Here is a 22,609-nt window from a genome sequence, read left to right on the forward strand (position 1 = left end):
GACACTCCCTCCTCTCCAGAAATCAACGGGGTTCTTCACTTTAGATCGTGAATCAATAAATACTCACATGTCAAAAGCACTGAACTCCAACGTTAAGCGAGCTGGCAGCCCGGCAGAATCACCTGGACAGAAGCATCATCGTATTTTCAATTAAAGTCAGAAATAGCAGCATTCCTAACAAAAGCGTTTGTGAAGAGCTCTGTTCTCTTTGTCGAGCCCAAAGTGCTCCGTCCAATTTCCGATCATCTATGATACACAAACAACATCTGAACAGATACTGGCAGAATGTGACACAGCTCTCGTGAATACAAGGGATTTGCCAAGAATATAAAAATAGATGCACTGGAAACATCAGTATTTCCAGCCTCCCCCAGCTCCTCCCAGCAGTGCTGGGTGATGGGCAAAATGTGGCCTGACAACTCGGGCTTCAGCACCCCATTCCTCTCCCCACAACCTGGGCAAAGAAATGCAAATGACCAGGGCTCGAAAGTCACCTGTAAAATCAAGGTGACTGACACCGCACTGCAGGAGAGAGAGGTGGCAGAGGGTGAGGGGCGAGGGGCGAGGGGCTCACTGTCACCTACCATTGTAGTAATAACCCTTAATGTCCTTGGGCGCCTCATCCAGCCGATACTCATTCAGCTTCTTCTGCGTCAGCTCGTGCCAGAAGCCCACGTCCAGGGCACTGCTGAAGGGGGCAAACTGCAGTTTGGAGAGGCCGGGGTCACCCGTAGCTGCTGCCATTCTTGGCTGCCTGCTGAGAAACAGGACAGAACACGACATGATGGTAGAGCCAGGCAAATGTGGTGAGAAGGACCGGCGGTGATGAAGCGGAACTCAAACAAGCAAAGGGTAATGAGAGGGATTGGCACTATGACTTTTTTTTTTTTAATTGTGGCCCCCAAACCCCACAAAACATCTAATTGGCATTTTCGTGTTTTGAATTACTTCTTTTTGTGTCCTGGCCATTCTGAGGGGGTGGTTCAGCAGGACTGAGGCCACAGACAGTGTTCCGACACGGACACAGAATACTTCATCTAGTGAAGCTGGGCCTCCACACCTTTAGACAGCAAGTCCCATGCCCTCAGGCAACCACCGCTGCTCTCTCTCTCTCTAGGAGCTGGACTGCTGGCCAGCTGGCATGAGGAGAATCACACTGCATTTGTCTCTTTGTGACTGGCTTGATTTCACACAATACAAAACTGGGAAAGCCATCCTGAGTGGTTGCCTGTGCTGTCAGGGTTAGCCTCCCTGTGACCCCAGTGGGTTTTCTAAGTAACCCTTTTGGGCACAACTTCTGTGCATCTTCCTCTTGGGTGTGCACGGGCATGCACGCACACACACACATACACACACACCCTGCTTTTTTTTTTTCACAGGCAGAGTTACCCTTCAAATGGCTGCTACAGCCAGTGCGCTGCACCGATCCGAAGCCAGGAGCCAGGTGCTTCTCCTGGTCTCCCATGCGGGTGCAGGGCCCAAGCACCTGGGCCACCCTCCATTGCCTTCCCAGGCCACAGCAGAGAACTAGACTGGAAGAGGAGCAACCGCGACAGAATCTGGTGCCCCAACCAGGACTAGAACCCGGGGTGCCGGTGCTGCAGGCGGAGGATTAGTCTAGTGAGCCATGGCACCGGCCACACACCCTGCTTTGAGAAGCACAATCCTGGAGGAACCTGGCAGCCCCAGGAGGCACAGACTGACGGGCCCCTGGCTCCCCGCCCCAACCCAGTGCCCCGCGGCGAGGCACCAGCACTGCCACCGCAGAATGGATGAAGTCCCACTGACGGGGTACGCGAATAAAGGACAATTCCAATCCGCTCGAGAAAGTTTGCCTGCGTTTTGTGCCAAGATTATTAAAATGACTGAGGTTCTTCCCACTGGCTGGGTGTCTGGACTAGAGATGAGGGCTGTGGGCCGACAGCACTCTGTGACGGAACACAAGGCCAGTGCGCTACGCGGCACGTGCTGAGAATCAAGGGGAGGAGGGTGAAGGAGAAAGGTTCTGTGGAGAGACGGGCACTGAGGCATGCTGGGAAGGGTGGCAGAGGAGCAGAGGAACTGGGAGGGCGCAGACGGGAAAAGCGTGAGACTGGCCGTGCGGCAGCGCACACAAAGCTCAACAGGCTGCAGGTGAGCACGCACGGAGACGCCGCAAACCCGCGGCTGAGGCAATTCAGTGGTGCCTGCACAGGCAGTGTGGCACACGTGCCGCGGTAAAAGGGCCTCGAAAGAGAAAGACAGGTATTAAAGAGCGTTGTCTGGGAGGCCATGGGTTTGGACTGGGCACCTTCCCCGGGCCCAACAGACCACACCAGTAGAGAGTAGAATCACAGCACTGAGCTTGGGCCGACTGCACAAAGTCTTGTGTCCACTTACCCAATTAAGGTGCCCACAATTAGGCAATAACCCCAGGGTCTATTTTCCCATAAATCTCCGCAACTCTGGTTCTGGGAGCTGCCCACCCAGGCACCATGGTTCTGCCTTATTTTTCTCAACTGCTGTTAAATCTAACTGATTTAAGGAAACTTTCCTTTGACACGGGCAACGTAGCTAGGTGTCTAAGGGTCTGTGACAACCTGGGAGAAAGCAACAGTGGACAGGAGGAGGCCTTCACTGGGGATATGTTTGAGAGAAAAAACTGGAGTCTTGGTCAATTCAAGGAACAAGAGAGGAACAAGCCCTGGGTGTGCCGAGCCGTGGCTGGCCTGGAGAAGGACACGTCTCAGAGGCAGAGTTGTCCTGGAAGAATACACGGTATGCACAGTGGGAGGCGACGGTGAAGCTGGTGCCAGGAAATGGGCTGGCACCAGAAGCTGGACCCAGAGAGGCTCACGAGTCACCGACACTGAGGTAAGAGCTGGGGTGGGTCCCGTGGGCAGGCGTCAACATGGCATGTGGCCCTGGCACTCACCAAGTTAACCCTGAAGTCATATGCTGTGGTCCTAGAGAGCAGACGCCGAGCCCAGCTGGGACACCTGTAGTGGTGAGCTGCAATGAAACGCCTGAGGCAAGCTTCCAGGGGAGGAAGGAGGCTTATCTGGGCTTCCAGTTTTGAAGGTTTGGAGTCCAAGACCAGGTGGACCCCGCTGGTTCATACATCCTGTGAGCCCAGAGGACACACGGCAGAGCATGTGCAGAGGAAGGAACAAGGGGGGCCAGGAGGCAGCGAGCGAGAAGGGCCAGGCCCGGCCCAGGCTGACACACAGCAAACCTCGCAGGAACTACCTTCCAAGGGCGCGTCCCACTGACCGAAGGACCTCCCGTATGTCCACCTCCCAAGAGGCGCCATAACTGGAGCAAGCCTCCAGCCTCCTAGCCGCACCGATCTGTGACCTCAGGACTTAGCGATCACCCATACATAGTTTGCCAATTCGTAACCCATTCACACCACAGTGAGGCCTTTGAGAAGTGACTACAGTGGAATGGGTTGTGAGGGTGGAGTCCCCATGACGATCCTGAAGGCTTTGCAAACGACCACAAAGAGAGACTTGTGCATGCTCCCTGCCTCTTGCCACGTGACGCCGCAGGCCAGCAAGAATGCCAACACCAGAGGTCAAGCCCCTGGGGCCCACCTGCTCTCTGTGAGCCAACGTAAATCTCATTTTTTTTGTGAAGTCACACTGCCTCAGGAATTTGAGACCCAGCACGATGAAGACAGGAATAGTTGGAGCACCAGGACGCTGCATCGCTGACCCAAGGCAATTAGAAACTGTGAGAAGAGGAGTGATCAAAGGCCACGAGAAGTCAGAGAAAATGAACGGTCAATGCCACTGAATTCTGAAGCTTAAGAGGAACTCAGCAGTGTCTTCCTAAAACGCAATTTGATAGAAAATTGCTAAAAAGAGAACAGGCTGAAAAGGCAGGATTACCGCTGGGGAGCACCTGACCGTCCACGGCAAGTTCCAGGAGGCAGGTTAGTTTGCTCCTGGGCTCCCACGGGCAGCTGCTTTTCAGCAGGCTCAATGTGTTCTCCACATTTAAAAATATGCTTTGACAACAGATGTCCAGTTGTGAATGAAAGAAAAATTCACAATGGGGGCTTAACAGATTGAGAAAACCAAACAGAACACCAGAGGTGGGAATGGCAATAACAAAACATTTTTCCGTATAATCAATAAGCTTCAATGACCTTGAAGGACAGCACGACACTGTCCCCAAAGTTCCCCACTGCCTCCTAGGGTTTGCAGCCTCACATGGCCACACAGTGCCTGCCCAAGGCTTTGCAAACTTTCATCACCTTGAAGGCTTCTTAAAAACAGAGTTGCCTGTGGAAGGGAGAAGGGACGGGGTGTGGGCCGCAGCCGGGAGCCCGCCCAGCGCCCAGGGATGCTGACACCTGCAGGCACCACCGTGCTGCCTGCGGGGCACAGGCACGCTCACTTTGGAAGCCCCTCCTAAATCACACCACACGTATTTAAGTGCACCCTCGGCATTCTCACTCCTTCTTCGAGGCCACTCTGAGCGTTCCCACAGGCCCCTGCAGAGCTCGTGGACACCGATGCTGAGGTTCCAGCGCCTCGCGGGGAAACGGGACTCAGGACCCACATGGGAAGGAGGACTCTCCAGCCTGCTGCTTTGTTTGCCGGGCCTTTCTCCTCTCCCCCTTGGCAGTGCACCTAGCACGTTCTCTCTGCTGCTGGTCTGTGAGGGATTCCAGGTTCAGCCTTCTCTTTAGTCTATAAGCTCTTCCCCAAAGCAAAATCTTTCCTTTTCAACACAATTTCCATCGATCCACCAGCCATTGATTTGTCTCTTAAAGCCAAGACTTAGATCTCAAATGCAACAAATCCAAAACTCAACCTGTCTCTTCCCAAAACCCTGCCCTCTTGTCTTTATTTCCTGGTCTCCTTAGCAGAACACCAGATCCAGAAAGGAAACTCAAAGTCACCTTCAATTTTCCTCTCTTCCACATGGAATAAAGCACTAATCCCCAGAGGTTCAACCTTGAACAGCTCCTGGGATAAGAAGGCAACAGTTACCAAGCGCCAGTCAGGGCAGGCAAGGCAGCAGGGCTGCCCCCGGAATTCTGCTCTCCCAGGAGCCTGGGACACTCCAGTTGAAGAAACGGAGGTTCAAAGAGTAAGAAATTGGCACAAGGCCTGTGGCTAGCAATGGGGGTCCTGGGTTCACACTGAAGTTCCTCAAAGTCCACGTGCCTCAGGCTAACTGATGCTTCTGGTCCAGGTGGGCTCCCTTCTTCCCTTGCCTGGAAGCTCACCCCCTCTTCTTGCACCTCCCACTTCAACATCTGCAGTACCTCACCCTCAGGCCACTGTCTCCTCCAAACAAGAGGGCGCCCTTGTTTAAAAGAAACAAACAAACAACTAAAGCCTCTTAGGCCATACCATGGGTGTTTGGCACAGCAGCTGTTTCGGTTTAACTTAGTATCCCAAGTCAGAGTGCCTAGGTATGAGTTCCAGCTCATCCATGTCCAATCCAACTTCCTGCTAATGCACACTCTGGGAGGCAGCAGGGGATGACCCCAGTACTTGTCCCTGCCACATGTGGGACACCCAAAAAAGTTTCTGGCTCCTGGGTTTGGTCTGACCCAGCTCAGACCACTGAGGGCATCTGGAGCATAAACAAGCAGATCGGAGCTCCATGTCTGTCTCTCTCTGTCTTTCAGATAAAGTATATACATACATACTTACAGACCTACATACACATAAACATACCTACTCATATACATACCTACCTACCGGCTTACATAATCACACACACAAATGTCTACATACATACACACCTAAATATACACACAACTATACACCTACCGACCTACATATCCACATACATAAATGCCTACATACACACCTACCTACATACATACATATCTTCTACCTACATACCTATGTGCAAACACACCTACACACATACCTACCTGCACACATGCATACCTACATACATGCATACCTACACACATGCATACCTGCACACATGCATACCTTCATACATGCATACCTACACACATGCATACCTACACACATACCTACCTGCACACATGCATACCTACATACATGCATACCTACATACATGCATACCTTCATACATACACACCTATTACATATACATATACACACACCTACCTACCTACCTACTTATACACATACATACCTACAGACCCACATACCTACACACATGCCTCACAGACCTGACCACATGGAGTAAGGCACTGCTGGTCTCGGCACCTTTCCACCTAACCAGCACTCCTAGGAAATCTTTTCCCTTCTCTACCAAGAAAATTCCTTCTCATGTACGAAGCAGTCACTCACACTCACAGCTCCTATCCACGGGGCCCTCTGCCATGGCGACAGAGAGAAACGTTACTTAGAGCATTTATCACCATGGACTGTATGCGGAGCCTCCCCAGTCCAAAAACCTGAAACCTGAAATGCTCCAGAACTCCCCACTTTCTGAGTACCGACGTGACACCACAAGTCTGTCGGTTCAATGTGGACAAGCTGTTTCCCACAAAAGTTCTTTAAACTACTGTATAAAATTACGTTCCAGGGGCCGGCGCTGTGGCGCAGCAAGTTAAAGACCAGCCTGCAGTGCCAGCATCCCCTGTGTGTGCCAGTTCAAGTACTGGCTGCTCCTCTTCTGATCTGGCTCTCTGCTATGGCCTGGGAAAGCAGTAGAAGATGGCCCAAGTCCTTAGGCCCCCTCACCCATGTGGGAGACCTGGAAGAAGCTTCTGGCTCCTGGCTTCAAATCAGCTCAGCTCTGGCTGTTGCAGCCATTTGGGGAGTGAACTACCAGATGGAAGACCTCTCTCTCTGGCTCTGCCTCTCTGTAACTCTTTCAATAAAATAAAATAAATTCTTAAAAAAAATTACTTTCCATCTATGTGTATAAGATGTAAATGAGGCTGGTGCCGTGGCTCACTAGGCTAATCCTCTGCCTGTGGCGCTGGCACACCGGGTTCTACTTCCGGTTGGGGAGTTGGTACTGTCCCAGTTGCCCCTCTTCCAGTCCAGCTCTCTGCTGTGGCCAGGGAGTGCAGTGGAGGATGGCCCAAGTGCTTGGGCCCTGCACCCCATGGGAGACCAGGAGAAGCACCTGGCTCCTGGCTTCGGATCGGCGTAACACGCCAGTTGCAGCAGCCATTTAGGGGGTGAACCAACAGAAGGAAGACCTTTCTCTCTGTTTCTCTCTCTCTCTCTAACTCTGCCTGTCCAAAAAAAAAAAAAAAAAGATGTAAATGAAGCATAAATGGACTTCGTGTTCAGTGCTGGGTCCTACCCACAAAGCATCTCATCCAGAGTATGCAAATATTACAAAATTAAAAAAAAAACCTCACAGTCGGAAACTCCTGGTCCCAAGCACCCTGGATATGGCCAGACAACCCGTACGTGCTCCTTGGACAACATTTTAAAAAATTATTTAAATAACAGCAACAGTAATAGTAGAGACTGCTTAGCTGAATGTTTACTGCGTGCCAAGCACTAAACATTTTACATATCGCTCTCACAACCACCCCAGAGTGCTTAAATTACACCCACTTTACAGAAAAGAAAACTGAGGCACAGAGAGGTTACATAAACTGCCCAAAATCACAGCTCGGAGGTAGGACAGCTTCAGTTATGGCCCAGGCCTGCTGGCTTCCAAGCCCCTGTCTCATCACGGCACTGCCTTAAAGGAAGCAAGCTCTTTTCAGAACCTTTATACCACTGCTCCATTAGCGCACGGATGCTAAAAGACAACCAATCACTGTGAATCTCTCCTCTCCACAAGGAAATGAAAGGCCATGCCCAGAGCCCTCACCCTAGACGGAAGGAAACGAGGACAGCAGCAGACAGCGGTCCAAAGGAAGCTCAACTGAAATGCTAGATGTGACAGATCATCGGGCGCCACGTGTGTGAGCCACCTCAACATTCTTAAAGGTCAAGCGTGACCTACTTTATCATAACTGTGGCGGCCTGCTAAGGTCATCGAGATGAGGATCCCAGAGACAAGAAGAAAACTGTTCTTCCGCACTGAGCAGCTGGGGACAAGTGACTCAGGGTGACTGCCGAGAAGGTAACAGACGATCTGTAGTGTCAGGCAGACTTCATAAGGCCGTAGAAAAAGACACCGATCATGATAACAGACAGGCGCACTGAGAAAGTAATCTGTGTAACAGGCACAGCCTTCCAGCACGTTCCAACCTCTCTGTCTGCTGAGAAATCCTGCACAGAACACAAGAGCCTGCTGCCGTTCAGCTGCTGGAGCAGCCTGCTACGCAACAGGCTAAGGAAACACGGAGGTTTTAAGCACCGGCAGCAAGGTGTGATGAGGAATGTGCGGGAAACATCTAAATAGGCTGTTCTGGGATAAATGATTCACCTACGAACCTACACATACATCTATGTCACACCACCATGGCCCCTAAACAGGAAGGGAAAATTCAATAAGAAAATTCAGAAAAGGTGGGGGGGGGGGTAGTGAACCCAGGTATGGTTATTTATGTGGAACTAATCAAATTCCAACCATTACCTGCTGTCCTAAAAGTAAGGCTTGCCCAGATGACCTGGACAGCACAGGGGAGATCTCGGTTCCTGATTAGCTTAGAAAGCTAAAAGATGACTTCTATCACATTTCAACACTACATTCAGACACACTCAAGGGAAGAAACTGCAGAGGCATCAATAGAAATGTGGCTCAATTTTATCCCAAACTAATTTTTAAAAATGTTATTTATTTATTTTCATCTTATTTGAAAGGCCAAGAGAGCAAGAATGAAAGAGAGATCATTCATCTGCTGGTTCACTCCCCAGATGCCCACAAGAGCCAGGGCTGGGTCAGGCAAAAGCCCAGAGCCTGGAACTCTAGCTGGGCCTCCAGGGCTGAAGTACCTGCACCATCATCAGCGGCCTCCCAGGGTACACATCAGCAGGCAGCTGGATGGGAAGCCAAGAGCCAGGACTAGAACCAGGCATGCTGATACGGGATGCGGGGGGATCCCAAGTGTTGACTCAGGCTGCTGCACCAAATGCCTGTCCCATTACTTCAAACTGTTTCTGGCACAGGATATGAAACCAGGGATCACACAAGACAGGATTGTGTCACTTCCAACAGCTCTGACGAGGAGTCAACACCATAATGACAAGAATCCCAGCAGCAATCAATCCAGTCGAGACGGACGTCAAACAACGGGGCACCTGGCTGAGCGACAGCACTCCCCACCCCTACCCTGGGCTGTGTCCACCCTCCAAACTCTGGGCAAGCTTCAGACATTCGCGAACATACAACTCAGTCCCACACAGCAGCCTCCAGGAGGGAGCTCAGGCAATCCCAGTGAGTGACCAGGACTGAAAGCTGCCGTCCAGCGGAGCTGGGGCTTTCCTTAGTGCTGCTCTTGAAGGTCAAATGCTCACGGGAAGGAAAGGTAACAGTAGCGGCCTCCCAGGAACGAACACAGAGAGGGGCAGAGGACGCGGTGTGTAAGCTCACTCTCACTGGATAACCTTTTTGCCTTTTAAATTTTGTATTGTGTATGAGGACATTCGGAAAAGTTCATGGAAAATGAAATTAAAAGATGAGTTTGGGCCGGCGCCGTGGCTCACTAGGCTAATCCTCCGCCTTACGGCGCCGGCACACCGGGTTCTAGTCCCAGTCGGGGTGCCAGATTCTGTCCCGGTTGCCCCTCTTCCAGGCCAGCTCTCTGCTGTGGCCAGGGAGTGCAGTGGAGGATGGCCCAAGTGCTTGGGCCCTGCACCCCATGGGAGACCAGGAGAAGTACCTCGCTCCTGCCATCGGATCAGCGCGGTACGCCAGCCACGGCGCACCGGCCGCGGCGGCCACTGGAGTGTGAACCAACAGCAAAAGGAAGACCTTTCTCTCTGTCTCTCTCTCTCACTGTCCACAGATGAGTTTGGGGCTGGCACTGTGTTGTAGCAGGTTAAGCCACCACCTGCAACACCAGCATCCCATATGGATGCTAGTTCCAGTCCCGGCTATTCCACTTCCCATCCAGCTCCCTGCTAATGGCCTAGGAAGGACAGTGGAAGATGGCCCAAGTCCTTGGACCCCTGCACCATGTGGGAGACCCGGAAGAAGCTCCTGGCTCCTGGCTTTGGGCTGGCCCAGCCCTGGCCAATGCAGTCATTTGAGGAGTGAACCAGTGGATGGAAGAACTTGCTCTATGTCTCTCCCTCTCTCTCTCTGTCACTCTGTCTCTCAAATAAATAAATCTTTAAAATAAAATAAAGTAAAAATAAAAATGTTTATTTTGGTGTAAAGAATTCTTGAAATCCATGTAGTTTTTCTTCCAGAATCCTTGTAAGCTTCGATTTCATAAGTTTCTGCACCAAAACAAACAATTTTTTAAAGATTTTATTTACTTATTTGAGAGGTAGAGTTACAGACAGTGAGAGGGAGAAACAGAGAGAAATGTCATCTATCCATTGGTTCACTCCCAATTGACCACAATGGCTGGAGCTGTGCTGATCCGGAGCCAGGAGCCAGGAGCTTCCTCCAGGTCTCTCACATGGGTGTAGGGGCCCAAAACCTTGGGCCATCTTCTGCTTCCCCAGGCCATGGCAGAGAGCTGCATCAGAAGTGGAGCAGCCGGATCTTGGTATGCTGGCACTACAGGTGGTGGGTTTACCTGCTATGCCACAGCACCAGTCCCCCTTTTTTTTCTTACCACTGGGTTAGGACATTTGTCCTTTAGTTATTTTACCTAATCTTTTTGTAATTCTGCATACCAGGGTACTTCAGAAAGTTCATGCAAAGTGAAATTAAAAGATGTGTTTATGGGGCCAGCGCCATGGCGCAGTAGGTTAATCCTCTCTCTCTCTGCCTCTCCTTCTCTCTGTGTAAGTCTGACTTTCAAATAAATAAATAAATAAATAACTCTTTAAAAAAAAAAAAAAAAAGGAACGATAAAGAAAAAAAGCCTCAATAACCGATCTCTTGGTTCCAAGAAATCGCACCTGGCATCTGAGGAGGTAACCTTACACAAAGCCTCATCTCACTCCTCTCTTTTCTGCACTCAGCACAGTGCCAAATATAATCAAGGCTCAGAAACGTTGACACAAAATAATAGCTCTCTTCTTCTACAAGAAGCCAATGGAATGGATGCAAAATGATAAGACAAGCTTCCGCAGGGTTTAAAAATTACTACTAGCCTGAGCTGTCCAAATAGGAAATAGATTGATCGGAAGGACAATGAATTTCCCATCAGGGGAAGTGTTCAGGCGTGTTTGCCAAGTGCAGCTGTGTAAAGGATCCCTGTGTCAGCAGGGAGGAGAGGCCAGCGGTTGGCAGGCTTTCCTGAAAGGGGGCAGACAGAAACTACTCAGGCTTCACAGGCCACAGACAGCTCCTGTTACATAATCCTCTGCCGCATCTTTAAAGTATGTCTTACAACCTATGAAAAACATAAAATCATTCTTAGATCAGAGACAGCACAAAAGGAGGCCTTGGGCAGGAAGTGACCACAGGATGGGGGTCTGATAACCCTTGGAACCAGATGATCTTAAAACCTGTTAATTTTTGATTCTTGAAGTTGTCAATAATACACTTTGTTTATAGAGACTACCACGCTTGAGACAATCTTTTAATTTAATTTAAAATTTTTATTCATTTTCATTTTATTTGAAAGGGCAGTGGGAGAGAGAGAGGCTGAAAAGACAGAGAGGCAGAGATAGAAAGAAAGAAAGGTCTTCCATCGGCCAGTTCACATTCCAAAGGCCCACAATAACCAAGGCCGGGCTAGGCTGAAGCCTGGAGCCTGGAACTTAACCCTTCCATGGGAGGCAGGAACCAAAGTGCTCGAGACATCCTCTGCTAGAACCCAGGGTGTCATCAGCAGGAAGCTGGACTGGAAGCAGAGCAGTCAGGACTCAAACCAAGTGTTGTGATCCAGACACAGGCAACTGCACCACGCGCCTGCCCTGACAGGATCTTTTAAAGGGCCGCAGAGCCCAGCAGGGGCTACTGAGGGCGAGGCGGACCCCATGGCCCGGTTCTAAGGCCACATTTGCAACTTGTCCCGCAGCAAACGGCTCTCGGTGAACAGGAGACCACGGCCTACACAGAACTCTGGCACACGCTGCGGCCCCGCGGAGCCAGGATGGAGCGCGTGCGCTTTCGGGGAGGCCTGCGTCCGGGGCCGGCCACACCTTGGGCGCTTCCTTCCTGCTTTCTCCACGACGCCTGCCGCTGCCTTCAGCTTTTCTGTCCCCGTCAAATGGCCCTGCCAAGCCAGAGCTGCTCCCGGGCCTCTGCACCGCGAGCTGACAGCTGTCTCCACCTGAGAAGCATCCCCTCCTGGCATTTCTGCACATCCAGCGCCGCGGACCCCCCCCTCCGTCTGCACCCCTCGCGGCGGGCCGCGGTGGCAGTGCCTCACTTCTGTCTCTGTTACCCGTCTGCCTCCGGGCACGCTGTAATCTCCACACGTACACGGCAGTCTACACGCCGGTCCCCAGCAGAGCGGCTTTCCAGCTTCTCAAGACGAATGCTGGGAACCTCCCAGAGGTCACTCCCAGCGAGAGGAGCAGTTTCAGCACCCAGAGTTCCCTGCTACGTTCACCAGGTGGAACAAGACGGGGGAGGGAAGTTACAGCACTTAACTCCAGGGTGGGGTGGGCTGCTGGCTGAGACGGGGACAAGAGGCCTTCCAGGGGCTGGAAGCTACAGGGTACACGCCTGTGTGAAAGCCAGGAGCTACGGACAAGGAGCTTCAAATCATGTGTGGGAAAAGGGAATTAAAAAAAAAAAAAAAAGGGAATCAAATTTTGGTACACAAAAATTGTCAAGTCTATGCAAAATTTCTGCACAATATGCATTTCTCATGAACTTACCTAGAAAAAAAGGTATAAAAAAAAAAAGAGAGAGAGAGCGAGATCTTCCATCTACTGGTTCACTCCTCAAATGCCCCAAAAGTCTCATCTGGGCCAAGCTGAAGCAAGGAGCCAGGAACTCTGTCTGGGTCTTCCCAGTGGGAGGCAGGGAGCCAATCACTTAGCCAGCACCTGCTGGCTCCCAGGGTGCCCATTAGCAGGAAGCTGGGACTGGGAATGGAGCCAGGGCTGAACACAGGACTCCACCAGGACTGAACTCAGCACTCCATCAGGACTGAACTCAGGACTCCATCAGGACTGAACTCAGCACTCCATCAGAACTAAACTCAGGACTCCACCAGGACTGAACCCAGCACTCCACCAGGACTGAACTCAGCACTCCATCAGGACTGAACTCAGGACTCCATCAGGACTGAACAAGCACTCTATCAGGACTGAACTCAGCACTCCACCAGGACTGAACCCAGCACTCCAACAGGACTGAACAAGCACTCTATCAGGACTGAACTCAGCACTCCAACAGGACTGAACTCAGCACTCCGTCAGAACTGAACTCAGCACTCCATCAGGACTGAACTCAGCGCTCCATCAGGACTGAACACAGCACTCCAACAGGACTGAACTCAGCACTCCATCAGGACTGAACTCAGCACTCCATCAGGACTGAACACAGGACTCCATCAGAACTAAACTCAGCACTCCATCAGGACTGAACTCAGTACTCCCTCAGGACTGAACACAGGGCTCCATCAGGACTGAACTCAGCACTCCATCAGAACTAAACTCAGCACTCCATCAGGACTGAACACAGGGCTCCATCAGAACTAAACTCAGCACTCCATCAGGACTGAACTCAGCACTCCCTCAGGACTGAACACAGGGCTCCATCAGGACTGAACTCAGCACTCCATCAGGACTGAACACAGGACTCCACCAGGACTGAACTTAGCACTCCATCAGGACTGAACAAGCACTCCATCAGGACTGAACTCAGCACTCCATCAGAACTAAACTCAGGACTCCACCAGGACTGAACCCAGCACTCCACCAGGACTGAACTCAGCACTCCATCAGGACTGAACACAGGACTCCAACAGGACTGAACAAGCACTCCATCAGGACTGAACTCAGCACTCCATCAGAACTAAACTCAGGACTCCACCAGGACTGAACCCAGCACTCCACCAGGACTGAACTCAGCACTCCATCAGGACTGAACACAGCACTCCAACAGGACTGAACTCAGCACTCCATCAGGACTGAACAAGCACTCTATCAGGATTGAACTCAGCACTCCATCAGGACTGAACTCAGCACTCCATCAGAACTAAACTCAGCACTCCACTAGGACTGAACTCAGCACTCCATCAGGACTGAACTCAGCACTCCATCAGGACTGAACTCAGGACTCCATCAGGACTGAACACAGCACTCCATCAGGACTGAACTCAGCACTCCATCAGGACTGAACTCAGGACTCCATCAGGACTGAACACAGCACTCCATCAGGACTGAACTCAGCACTCCATCAGGACTGAACACAGCACTCCATCAGAACTAAACTCAGCACTCCATCAGGACTGAACTCAGGACTCCAACAGTAGGTGCAACATCCCAACTGGCATCTGAACCACCAGGCCAAACACATGGCCCCTTTATGAACTTTTTCAAAATTTTTTACAGCAAAATACACTTGTCTTTTAATTCCATTTGCATGAACTTCTAGAATTTTCCTTGCATTGAAGATCAGGTTACTTTACCATGTGTACATCATATCTGAACAAAAGCACAGAACAGAATCCCCTACATTCACGGCACAGCGATCCTTCAAAGAACCCCCATGCAGTCAATCAACAGCTAGCAGATGAGCCACTTAAATCCAGCTCTGGTGAAAAGAAATCCTTTGCTCTAAATTGGAAGCCTCAATGAAACATCATTTCTGTAACATCTCCTGGCATTTTGTTATTAAAGACACTGAAGATGAAGGCATTTTGGCTTTGCTGCTTACAAAATTAATTGAAGCAGAAGTGCTTCCTGGGGCGAGGCTGGCAACCGTTCTCCCTCCACAGGAGTCTAATGGGATTGGAGACAGCAGATACCAGGCCAGGGCAGGACTGTCAGGGACGAGAAGTGAAGTTGTGAAAATAAACAACTATAGAGAAAAAAAAAAAAGCCAAAACAAAGCAACTGATCTTTAGGGAAACCAACCCTTAGGAGGGCAGGTGAACAGCCGAGCCTGACAATACTGAAAATTCTCTTGGACGTTCCTGTTTTCAAAGGTTCAGAGAAAGGGTGTTAAATCAGAGGGAGTGCTGCAACAGCCCATCAGGAAGCCAGTCTGCAGGCAGCTAAGCCCTCACAGGGGTTTCAGCTCCTCGCTTGCTCACTCCCTGGGAAGCTCTCACCCTGCACCCTGATCTGGTCTGTAAGAAATAGGCAGTCAGGCCTAACCCAGACAGGCACTGGGAGGGCCAACGGAGAACGCAGGCGGCACGCCAGCTGTGGTGCCTCCCACAGGGGAGGCAGGCAGTGGCCGGCACCTGCTGTCTGTGCTCTGGTCACCACCCCGTGTCTGCCGACAGTCCTGACTCCCACGGCTCAGCTTCCCTGAAAAACGCCCCGCCTCCCTCTCAGGAGTCCTGCAGTGGCTGCAGTGGCATCATGAAAATGGAGCTGCTCAGGCTCCGGCAGCTCATCCAGGAGCCAAAGGAACAAGTGCGAAGGGGCGGGGCACTCCGCTCAGCTTCTCAGAGGGCACGGGGCTGGTCACCTAGCAGAAGCGCCAGGATGAAGGGCCACAAGTTGGCTCTCAAGGACCCTCTCTGGGCCGAGACGGAGCACAGGCTTCTGCTCGCCTTTTCCCAGCTGCAGGGCTGCAGGCTCTGGCAGTCATTTAAAAAAGCTACAACCCAAGCGAAAAGCAGGGCGGTTCCCAGGTGCCTGTGAACAAAAGGCAGCTGCGGGGTGGGGCCGCCTTGGCCTCTGGAACCCAGTGCACTTCTGTGGGCTGAAGCGCTGCCCCGTCAGGAGCTCTGCAGACAACACACAAGGCTGCAAAAAGGCCTTCTCTGCCGAAAGGGGGCCGGGGAGGAGGCCTCCACCTGAAGGATGAAAATGCAGGACTCCCGCAGGGAACCAGCCTGGCCCAGAAGCCTCGCTTCCTCTTAAAAACTACCTGAGCCAAGATGCCCCTAAGCCAAACTAATGTCTCCACAAGACATCAAGTCACCAGGATGCCCAAGACAGCTTGTTCTGTGACCGTGCTGCCAGCTGCTCCTGTGGTCCCAGCTGACCACATGAGGCCAGGAGGATGGCTGGGATGGGGGTGGGAGGGGCTGTGTCCCTCACTTCCTCCGAGCCACCTGGACCCCTGCAGAACCCGCATTATTTGCATCCACAGACCAGTGGATGAAGGTTTTGCTCCCAGGCATCACTGTACAATCAGAAAATGGCACCCTTTCTCCAAGACATTTTATTTATTTTAGAAAAGTACTGTGTGGGGCTGGCACTGTGGCATAGCAGGTAAAGCTGCCAACTGCAGGGCTAGCTTCCCATACGGATGCCGGTTCGAGTCCCAGCTGCTTCTCTTCCCACTCAGCTCTCTGCTATGGCCTGGGAAAACAGTGGAAAATGGCCCATGTCCTTGGGCCCCTGCACCCGCATGGGAGACCTGGAAGAAGCTCCTGGCTCCTAGCTTCAGATTGGCCTAGCTCCAGCCATTGCGGCCATTTGGGGAGTAAAACCAGCAGAAGCAAGACCTCTCTCTCTCTCTGCCTCTACTTCTCTGTAACTCTGCCTTTCAAATAAATAAGTAAATCTGAAAGGAAGAAAGGAAGGAAGGGAGGGAGGGAGGAAGGGAACTGCAATGAGGCCAGCACTGTGGCACAGGAGGTTAAGCCACTGCCTGCAGCACTGGCATCCTATATAGGAGGTGGTTCAAGTCTCAGCTGCTCCACTTCTGATCCAGCTCCCTGCTAATGAGCTTGAGAATGCAGCAGAGGATGGCCAAAGTCCTTGGGCCCCTGCACCCATGTGGGAGACCCGGATGAAGCTCCTGGCTTCAGCTTGGCCCAGCTCCAGTCATTGAGGCCATTTGGGGAACAAAACAACGGAAGGAAGACCTCTCTCTGTCTCTATAACTCTGCCTTTCAAATAAGTAAAATAAATCTTTAAAAAAAAAGTTTTGTGATATGTGGATTAGGTTAGCTCATGACATTTTACTCCTGTCTACCAGAAAACTGTCATTACAAATATCTGCCTATGAAACATCCCCATGGACTTACCCCAAAGGGTAAAGCTAAAACCTTGCCATGGGGCTACAAATCCCATTAAGCTGGGTGGTACTAATGCATCTTATGTGCTAAATTGATCATATTAAGTGTGTAACTGATCATATAGATAGGATTAAGTGTCAAAGGGATCACATAAATAAGATCAAGTGTCTGGTAATAACAACAGATAGAGTTAAAAAGGAGAGAATGTTCCAACATGGGAAGCAGTTCACACAGCAGACTCATAGAAGGACAAATGCCCTGAACGGCACTATGACCTCAGAATCAGCCTCAAGACATTCGGATCTGGCTGGAAAGCCCATGAGAGCATTTTGGCATGGAAAGCCAAGACACTGGCAAGAAATGATCTACATGAAGGATCTCTGTGAGACCCCAGTGGAAAGAAGGGGCCATCAAAGGAGGTACTTTTCTCTGGAGAGGAGAACTTCCACTTTGCATGTCGCCCTATCTAAATAAGGTTGGAGTTTGTGGACTCAAAAGGCCTCCATAGCCTTGGCAGCTCATGGTAAGAGCCTCGGGTGACCACTGATGTCATAAATAAGAATGTCAATTGTTAAATCAACGACAGGAGTCACTGTGCACTTGCTCCTCATGTAGGACCTCTGTCCTTAATGAGCTGTACTATGAGAATTAACTGTAAAACTGTTTTCAAACAATCTTTATACTTTGTGTGTCTGTGGGGTGCAAATTGTGGAAATCTTTACTTAGTGGGGCCAGGGCTGTGGCGTAGCGGGTAAAGCCGCTGCCTGCAGTGTTGGCATCCCATATGGGCGCTGGTTCATGTCCCAGCTGCTCCACTTTCGACCCAGTTCTCTGCTATGGCCTGGGAAAGCAGTAGAGGATGGCCCAACTCCTTGAGCCCCTTCTCCTGCGTGGGAGACCCAGAGGAAGCTCCTGGCTCCTGGCTCCTGGCTTCGGATTGGCACAGCTCCAGCCATTGCAGCCTTCTGGGGAGGGAACCAGCGGATGGAAGACCTCTCTCTCTCTCTCTCTCTCTCTCATACTCTCCTTCTCTCTGTGTAACTCTGCCTTTCAAATAAATAAATAAATCTTTAAAAAACCAGAAATTTGCATTCATTAAATTAAAGCTTTCTTTAAAAAATGTGCCTATGATATAAACAGAACATCTTTTTTTAAAAAAAAAGATTTATTTATTTGTTTGAGAAGTAGAGTTACAGATAGTGAAAGACAGAGACAAAGAGAAAGGTCTTCCTTCCGTTGGTTCACTCCCAGATAGCCACAACGGCCGGAGCTGCGCTGATCCAAAGCCAGGAGCCAGGAACTTTTTCCAGGTCTCCCATGCGGGTGCAGGGGCCCAAGCACTTGGGCCATCTTCTACTGCTTTCCCAGGCCATAGCAGAGAGCTGGATTGGAAGAGGAGCAGGTAGGACTAGAACCGGTGCCCATATGGGATGGCGGCACCGCAGGCAGAGGATTAACCAAGTAAGCCATGGCGCCAGCCCCCAAAACATCCTTTGATGTGGGCTGCTGCACATGCAAAACCTACACCACTGTCTAAAGCAGGCCTGAGTAATCACCAGAGACCAGAATAGTTTCTTCAAGAAAAAAATCAGTATAGAGTAAGCACATTTTTTGCCTTGATCAGAACAGAATTAGAGACACAGGCTACTGGACCTCGGGAATGTCTCTGATCAGGCTGCTCTTGCAATCCTTGCAGACAAGACAAAGACACAGGAATGGATACTGAGCAGAGACATGAAAAAGTGATGAAACAATTTTATTGGAGGAGAGGCTGGTTGTGTAATAAGTTAGTGTTCCTTAGAAAGGAACTAAGAAGGCTAAGCCTGTGTCTCGGACTTTGGCCCTGTCCTGTTTATTTTCACTGTATTTAGCCACATGGATGGAATCACCTCCCTGACTCCCAACCTCCTCGTCAGGTCAACTGTCCTCTGTCATGTCTGCACCTCTGGGGGCAGGGGCAACTGTCTTGCCTATATGTGAAGGTCAGTCTTTCCTAGTAGAACAGAACTTGCATGGGAAAGGGACCATGTCTGCTTTTCATCCCCACCCCCACCCATCCCGCCACTGCTTTCCAGCATTTGCTGCAGCCCTAGCAGCTAGGAGGTGCCAGAAAGATGGCAGGAAGGAAAGATGCACAGAGCCGAGCAGCTCCAAGTCACACCACAGAAGTGGGTGACAGCCAAACAATGAAGATAATGTGAAATTAGGTGAAAAGTGATGCTTTGCATCTCAGCAAAGATCTGTTCTTCCTCCCTCACTCTCTCCCTTCCTTTCTTTTAGACGACAGGGAAAGAACTCCCATCTGCTAGTTCACTCTCCAATGCCTGCAATGGCCAGAGCTGGACCAGGCCAAAGCCGGGAGCCAGGAACTCAATGCAGGTCTCCCGTGTGGGTGCCAGGAACACAATTACTAAGGCCACTTCTGCTTCCTTCAGTCTTCCTTCTGTGGCCCTGTGGCTGCCCCACTACGGGGCAAGACTACGGGAAAAGACAGGTTTACAGCGAAGGTTTGGGGCTTGCTGAGTTTGAGGGCAGCATTCAGAAGAGATCTGGGCTCCGGAGTAGGGGTCATGGGTACATAAATGAAGGTGAATCCAGGGGTAAATAGAAAGCAGAGGCTTGGGAGACAAAGGAAAGCAAAGCCCTCACTCGCAGGGCAGAGCAGGCAGAGCGGGCAGAGCAGGACTGGTCGCCTCAGTGAAGGGACATCAGCGTGTCAGAGTGGCCAGCGCTGGGTTTGGCAGCACTGGGCTCTGAGGATTCAGGGAGAACAGGTTTGTGGAGTAGTGGGGCAGCCACAGGGCCACAGAAGGAAGACTGAAGGAAGCAGAAGTGGCAATGATGTGGGTGAGGCAGAGTCGGGAAGGGATGAGGCGCTAAGAGCGGCAAACACCCAAGCCACACACACTGCCCAAAGCCTAGCATCTTCCATGCCGATTCGGCATGGCTGAAGGCCCAGCACACCCACTCCTCGGCGTGCAGCCAAGCCTCACTCTCCATCCTGCTCCAGGCACGGCAACACCTTCCTGGAGACCATCACGCGTGCTGTGGCCCCACCCCCAGTCCCGGCTCCTTTGGGTCATCATCAGGCCCTGCCCTGAACACCACCCCCACCCTCCAAGAGGATGACCCCAGCCTGGGTGGGGGAATTCTCTCTCTTGATAGTGCATGTCCGAGTGCGTACTATCTTTCTGCCTTTCAATAAATGCTCCTCTTGTGTTCACCTCTACCTACGTCTCCGGGTTCTTTTCTTAGAAGCAGGAAGACAAGAACCTGGACTAAGTCTACCTGGAGCCAGCCAGGGCTCTCCATCCCCACAAAGCAACACCAGACAAATCTTCCGAGCAGTGTGCCTGGGAGGAGGAGGAGGAGGCAGCCTGAGGGGCCCGGCAGAGTGTGGTGGGAAGGTGTCCTGTCTTCCCAGAACAGCAGTAAGCCAAGGTTACTTTGAAATGAGAAGTGTTTATGAATAAGGAAATGAACACATGGTTGACCCAGGCTCTGAGGCACAGGAGGAGATGGGGTCAAGCCAGAGAGGGAGAACAAAACTCCAAGTGAGGGTCGGTGGGAGACATCCACGAAGGGCAGGGAGGAAGATACGGACGCTCAGCCCATGGCGGCAAACTTCACGAAGCACAGGGCACGGCAGGAGGCTGAGAGCCACAAAACCACGCGTGAAAGAAAGATCAGAGCTCGGAGAGCTGTGCGAGGACACCCGGGAGCCCCAAGGGCCTGGCTGACCTGTGTGGTGACACAGCACGAGGCCTCTTTAAAAAGTTTCTGGGAAAAAGAAATTAAAAGTATGGGTTTGGTAGGAAACAACTTTTTCATAATACATAGGAAATGTGCATAAGAAAACTATGTGCAGATTTTTTAAAAATTTTACATCAAACCAAACATACTTTTAATCCCATGTTTGTGTGAACCTTTGGGTAACCTAGCGTGCAAATGCTGACGGCATGCTGTGTCTGCCTTGGGTAAGCCAGGAAAGCACAGAGCTGGCCTCACGGCAGGACTCCTGCAGGAAGCAGGCATCCTTCCACACCACGCCCTCAGACACAGACAGGCTGCAAGGCTGGTAGCCAGGACGGGCAAGGCAGGGAAGGAAAGCCAAAGGGGATCCGTCTGGAACTGGACGGCCACCCAGTGACCAGGCTGTTACCCCATCTGCCAAGACCACGGAACGCACGCTGTCCACACAGAGCAGCGCCACTTTATTCTTCCTTGATTACACAAGAAGGTCTTAACTACACTGAGGAAGCAGGACGCCAGGAGGTGGAGAGGAGAGGAAGAGGACGGTGTTCATTAGTGAGCTTCACTCGCAAGGATTAAAGTGGAGGAGAGGCCAACGGCTTCACTATAAAACCTCAGAGGAGGCCAGGGATGACCAACAGGAGACACAGAGCCAGGAACTCTGTGACTGCTTCTTCCCAGAGTCCTCAACGCCGGCAACACCCCAGAGTCTAGGCTCCCTCCCTTGTCATCTAACCAGTCATCAAGCCCAGCAAATGTCACCTCCTTTATCTCTCAAACTGATCCACCCTGCTCCACTGCCACAGGCACGGGTTCTGTCCAGGCCCTCATCTTGTCACCTGAATCCGCTGCAGGGCCCTGACAGGTCTCCTGTAGATCCTGCCCTGGGAATGCAGTCACCACACTGCCACCCGGGAACCAAAACAGCGAGACCAGTCACGCTCAGGTTAAAATTCTCCAGTCCCCAGCTCTCCACCCCTATGCTTTAAAAGTAAATCCAAATTTCCTAGCCTGACAATATTAACTGCTACTGTTTTATTGAGTGTTTTTTTTTTTTTTTTTGAAGATGTATCAATTTATTTGAAAGGCAGAGTTACAGAGAGAGGGAGAGATGTTCTGGCCACTGGTTCACTCCCCAGCTGGTCACAATGGCCACGGCTGGGCCAGGCGGAAGCCAGGAGTTTCATCCAGGTCTCTCACATGGGTGGCAGGGTCCCAAGTGCTAGGGACATCTTCAACACTCTCTCATTAGTAGGGAGCTGGACCAGAAGTAGAGCAGCCACTGTGTCCACTGGGAATGCTGACATCGCAGGCACCTGCTTAACCTTCTGTGTCACAACACCTGCCCTTGGAGTGTTTATCTGCAATCTACCTACCAGTGCAAAGTAAGTAACGATATCACTGCATTTAATTTATATATCCCCTTCTCACAGCTGAGCGAACTGGAGCTGAGAGAGGAAATGACTTGGCCAAGGTGACAAAACCAGGTCTGTGGCAAAGCTCACGCTGGGATACATGGATCTGACTCTAAAATCACTACCCTTAGCACGTGAAGGCCACAGATCCTCCCCCGTGCACTTCTTTCCCTGCCCAGTCACCCCCACCCTGCAACACTGCACGGCAATTCCTGTGGGCCACTTGCAGGCCACGCATTCTCGCCTACGACCTTCCGCACTCTTCACCTGCACATCCTTGAGGCCTGGGATAAAGCAATGCCTCCTCATGGAAGCCTTCTCTGATGCGTCAGCTTGGCTTACACGCACCCCAGCTCCCCCTCTACCACACCTCTGC

The 22,609-nt window shown here is 51.3% G+C and overlaps 1 protein-coding gene across 11 annotated transcripts in view; it reads right to left on the reverse strand.

Moving 5' to 3' along the window:
• Positions 1–22,609, reverse strand: part of ATG7 (autophagy related 7) — a 221,684-nt gene that overhangs the window by 195,186 nt on the left and 3,889 nt on the right. For 6 of the 11 annotated variants that reach the window (XR_011379654.1, XR_011379656.1, XM_070051104.1 and 3 more), the window contains exons 2-3: positions 585–754; positions 68–122 (exon numbers count right to left, since the gene is read on the reverse strand). Coding sequence is in view for 8 of the 11 variants with exons in the window: in XM_070051104.1 (XP_069907205.1) it covers positions 68–122; positions 585–744 (215 nt within the window). In the remaining 3 variants the exon portion in view is untranslated. Of the gene's footprint in view, positions 1–67; positions 247–584; positions 758–22,609 lie in introns of all 11 variants that reach the window. The other 5 variants (XR_011379655.1, XM_070051105.1, XM_070051102.1 and 2 more) reach the window with 2 other exon arrangements.

Source organism: Oryctolagus cuniculus, chromosome 10 (genome assembly GCF_964237555.1).
Source record: "Oryctolagus cuniculus chromosome 10, mOryCun1.1, whole genome shotgun sequence".
Taxonomy (NCBI): Eukaryota; Metazoa; Chordata; class Mammalia; order Lagomorpha; family Leporidae; genus Oryctolagus; species Oryctolagus cuniculus.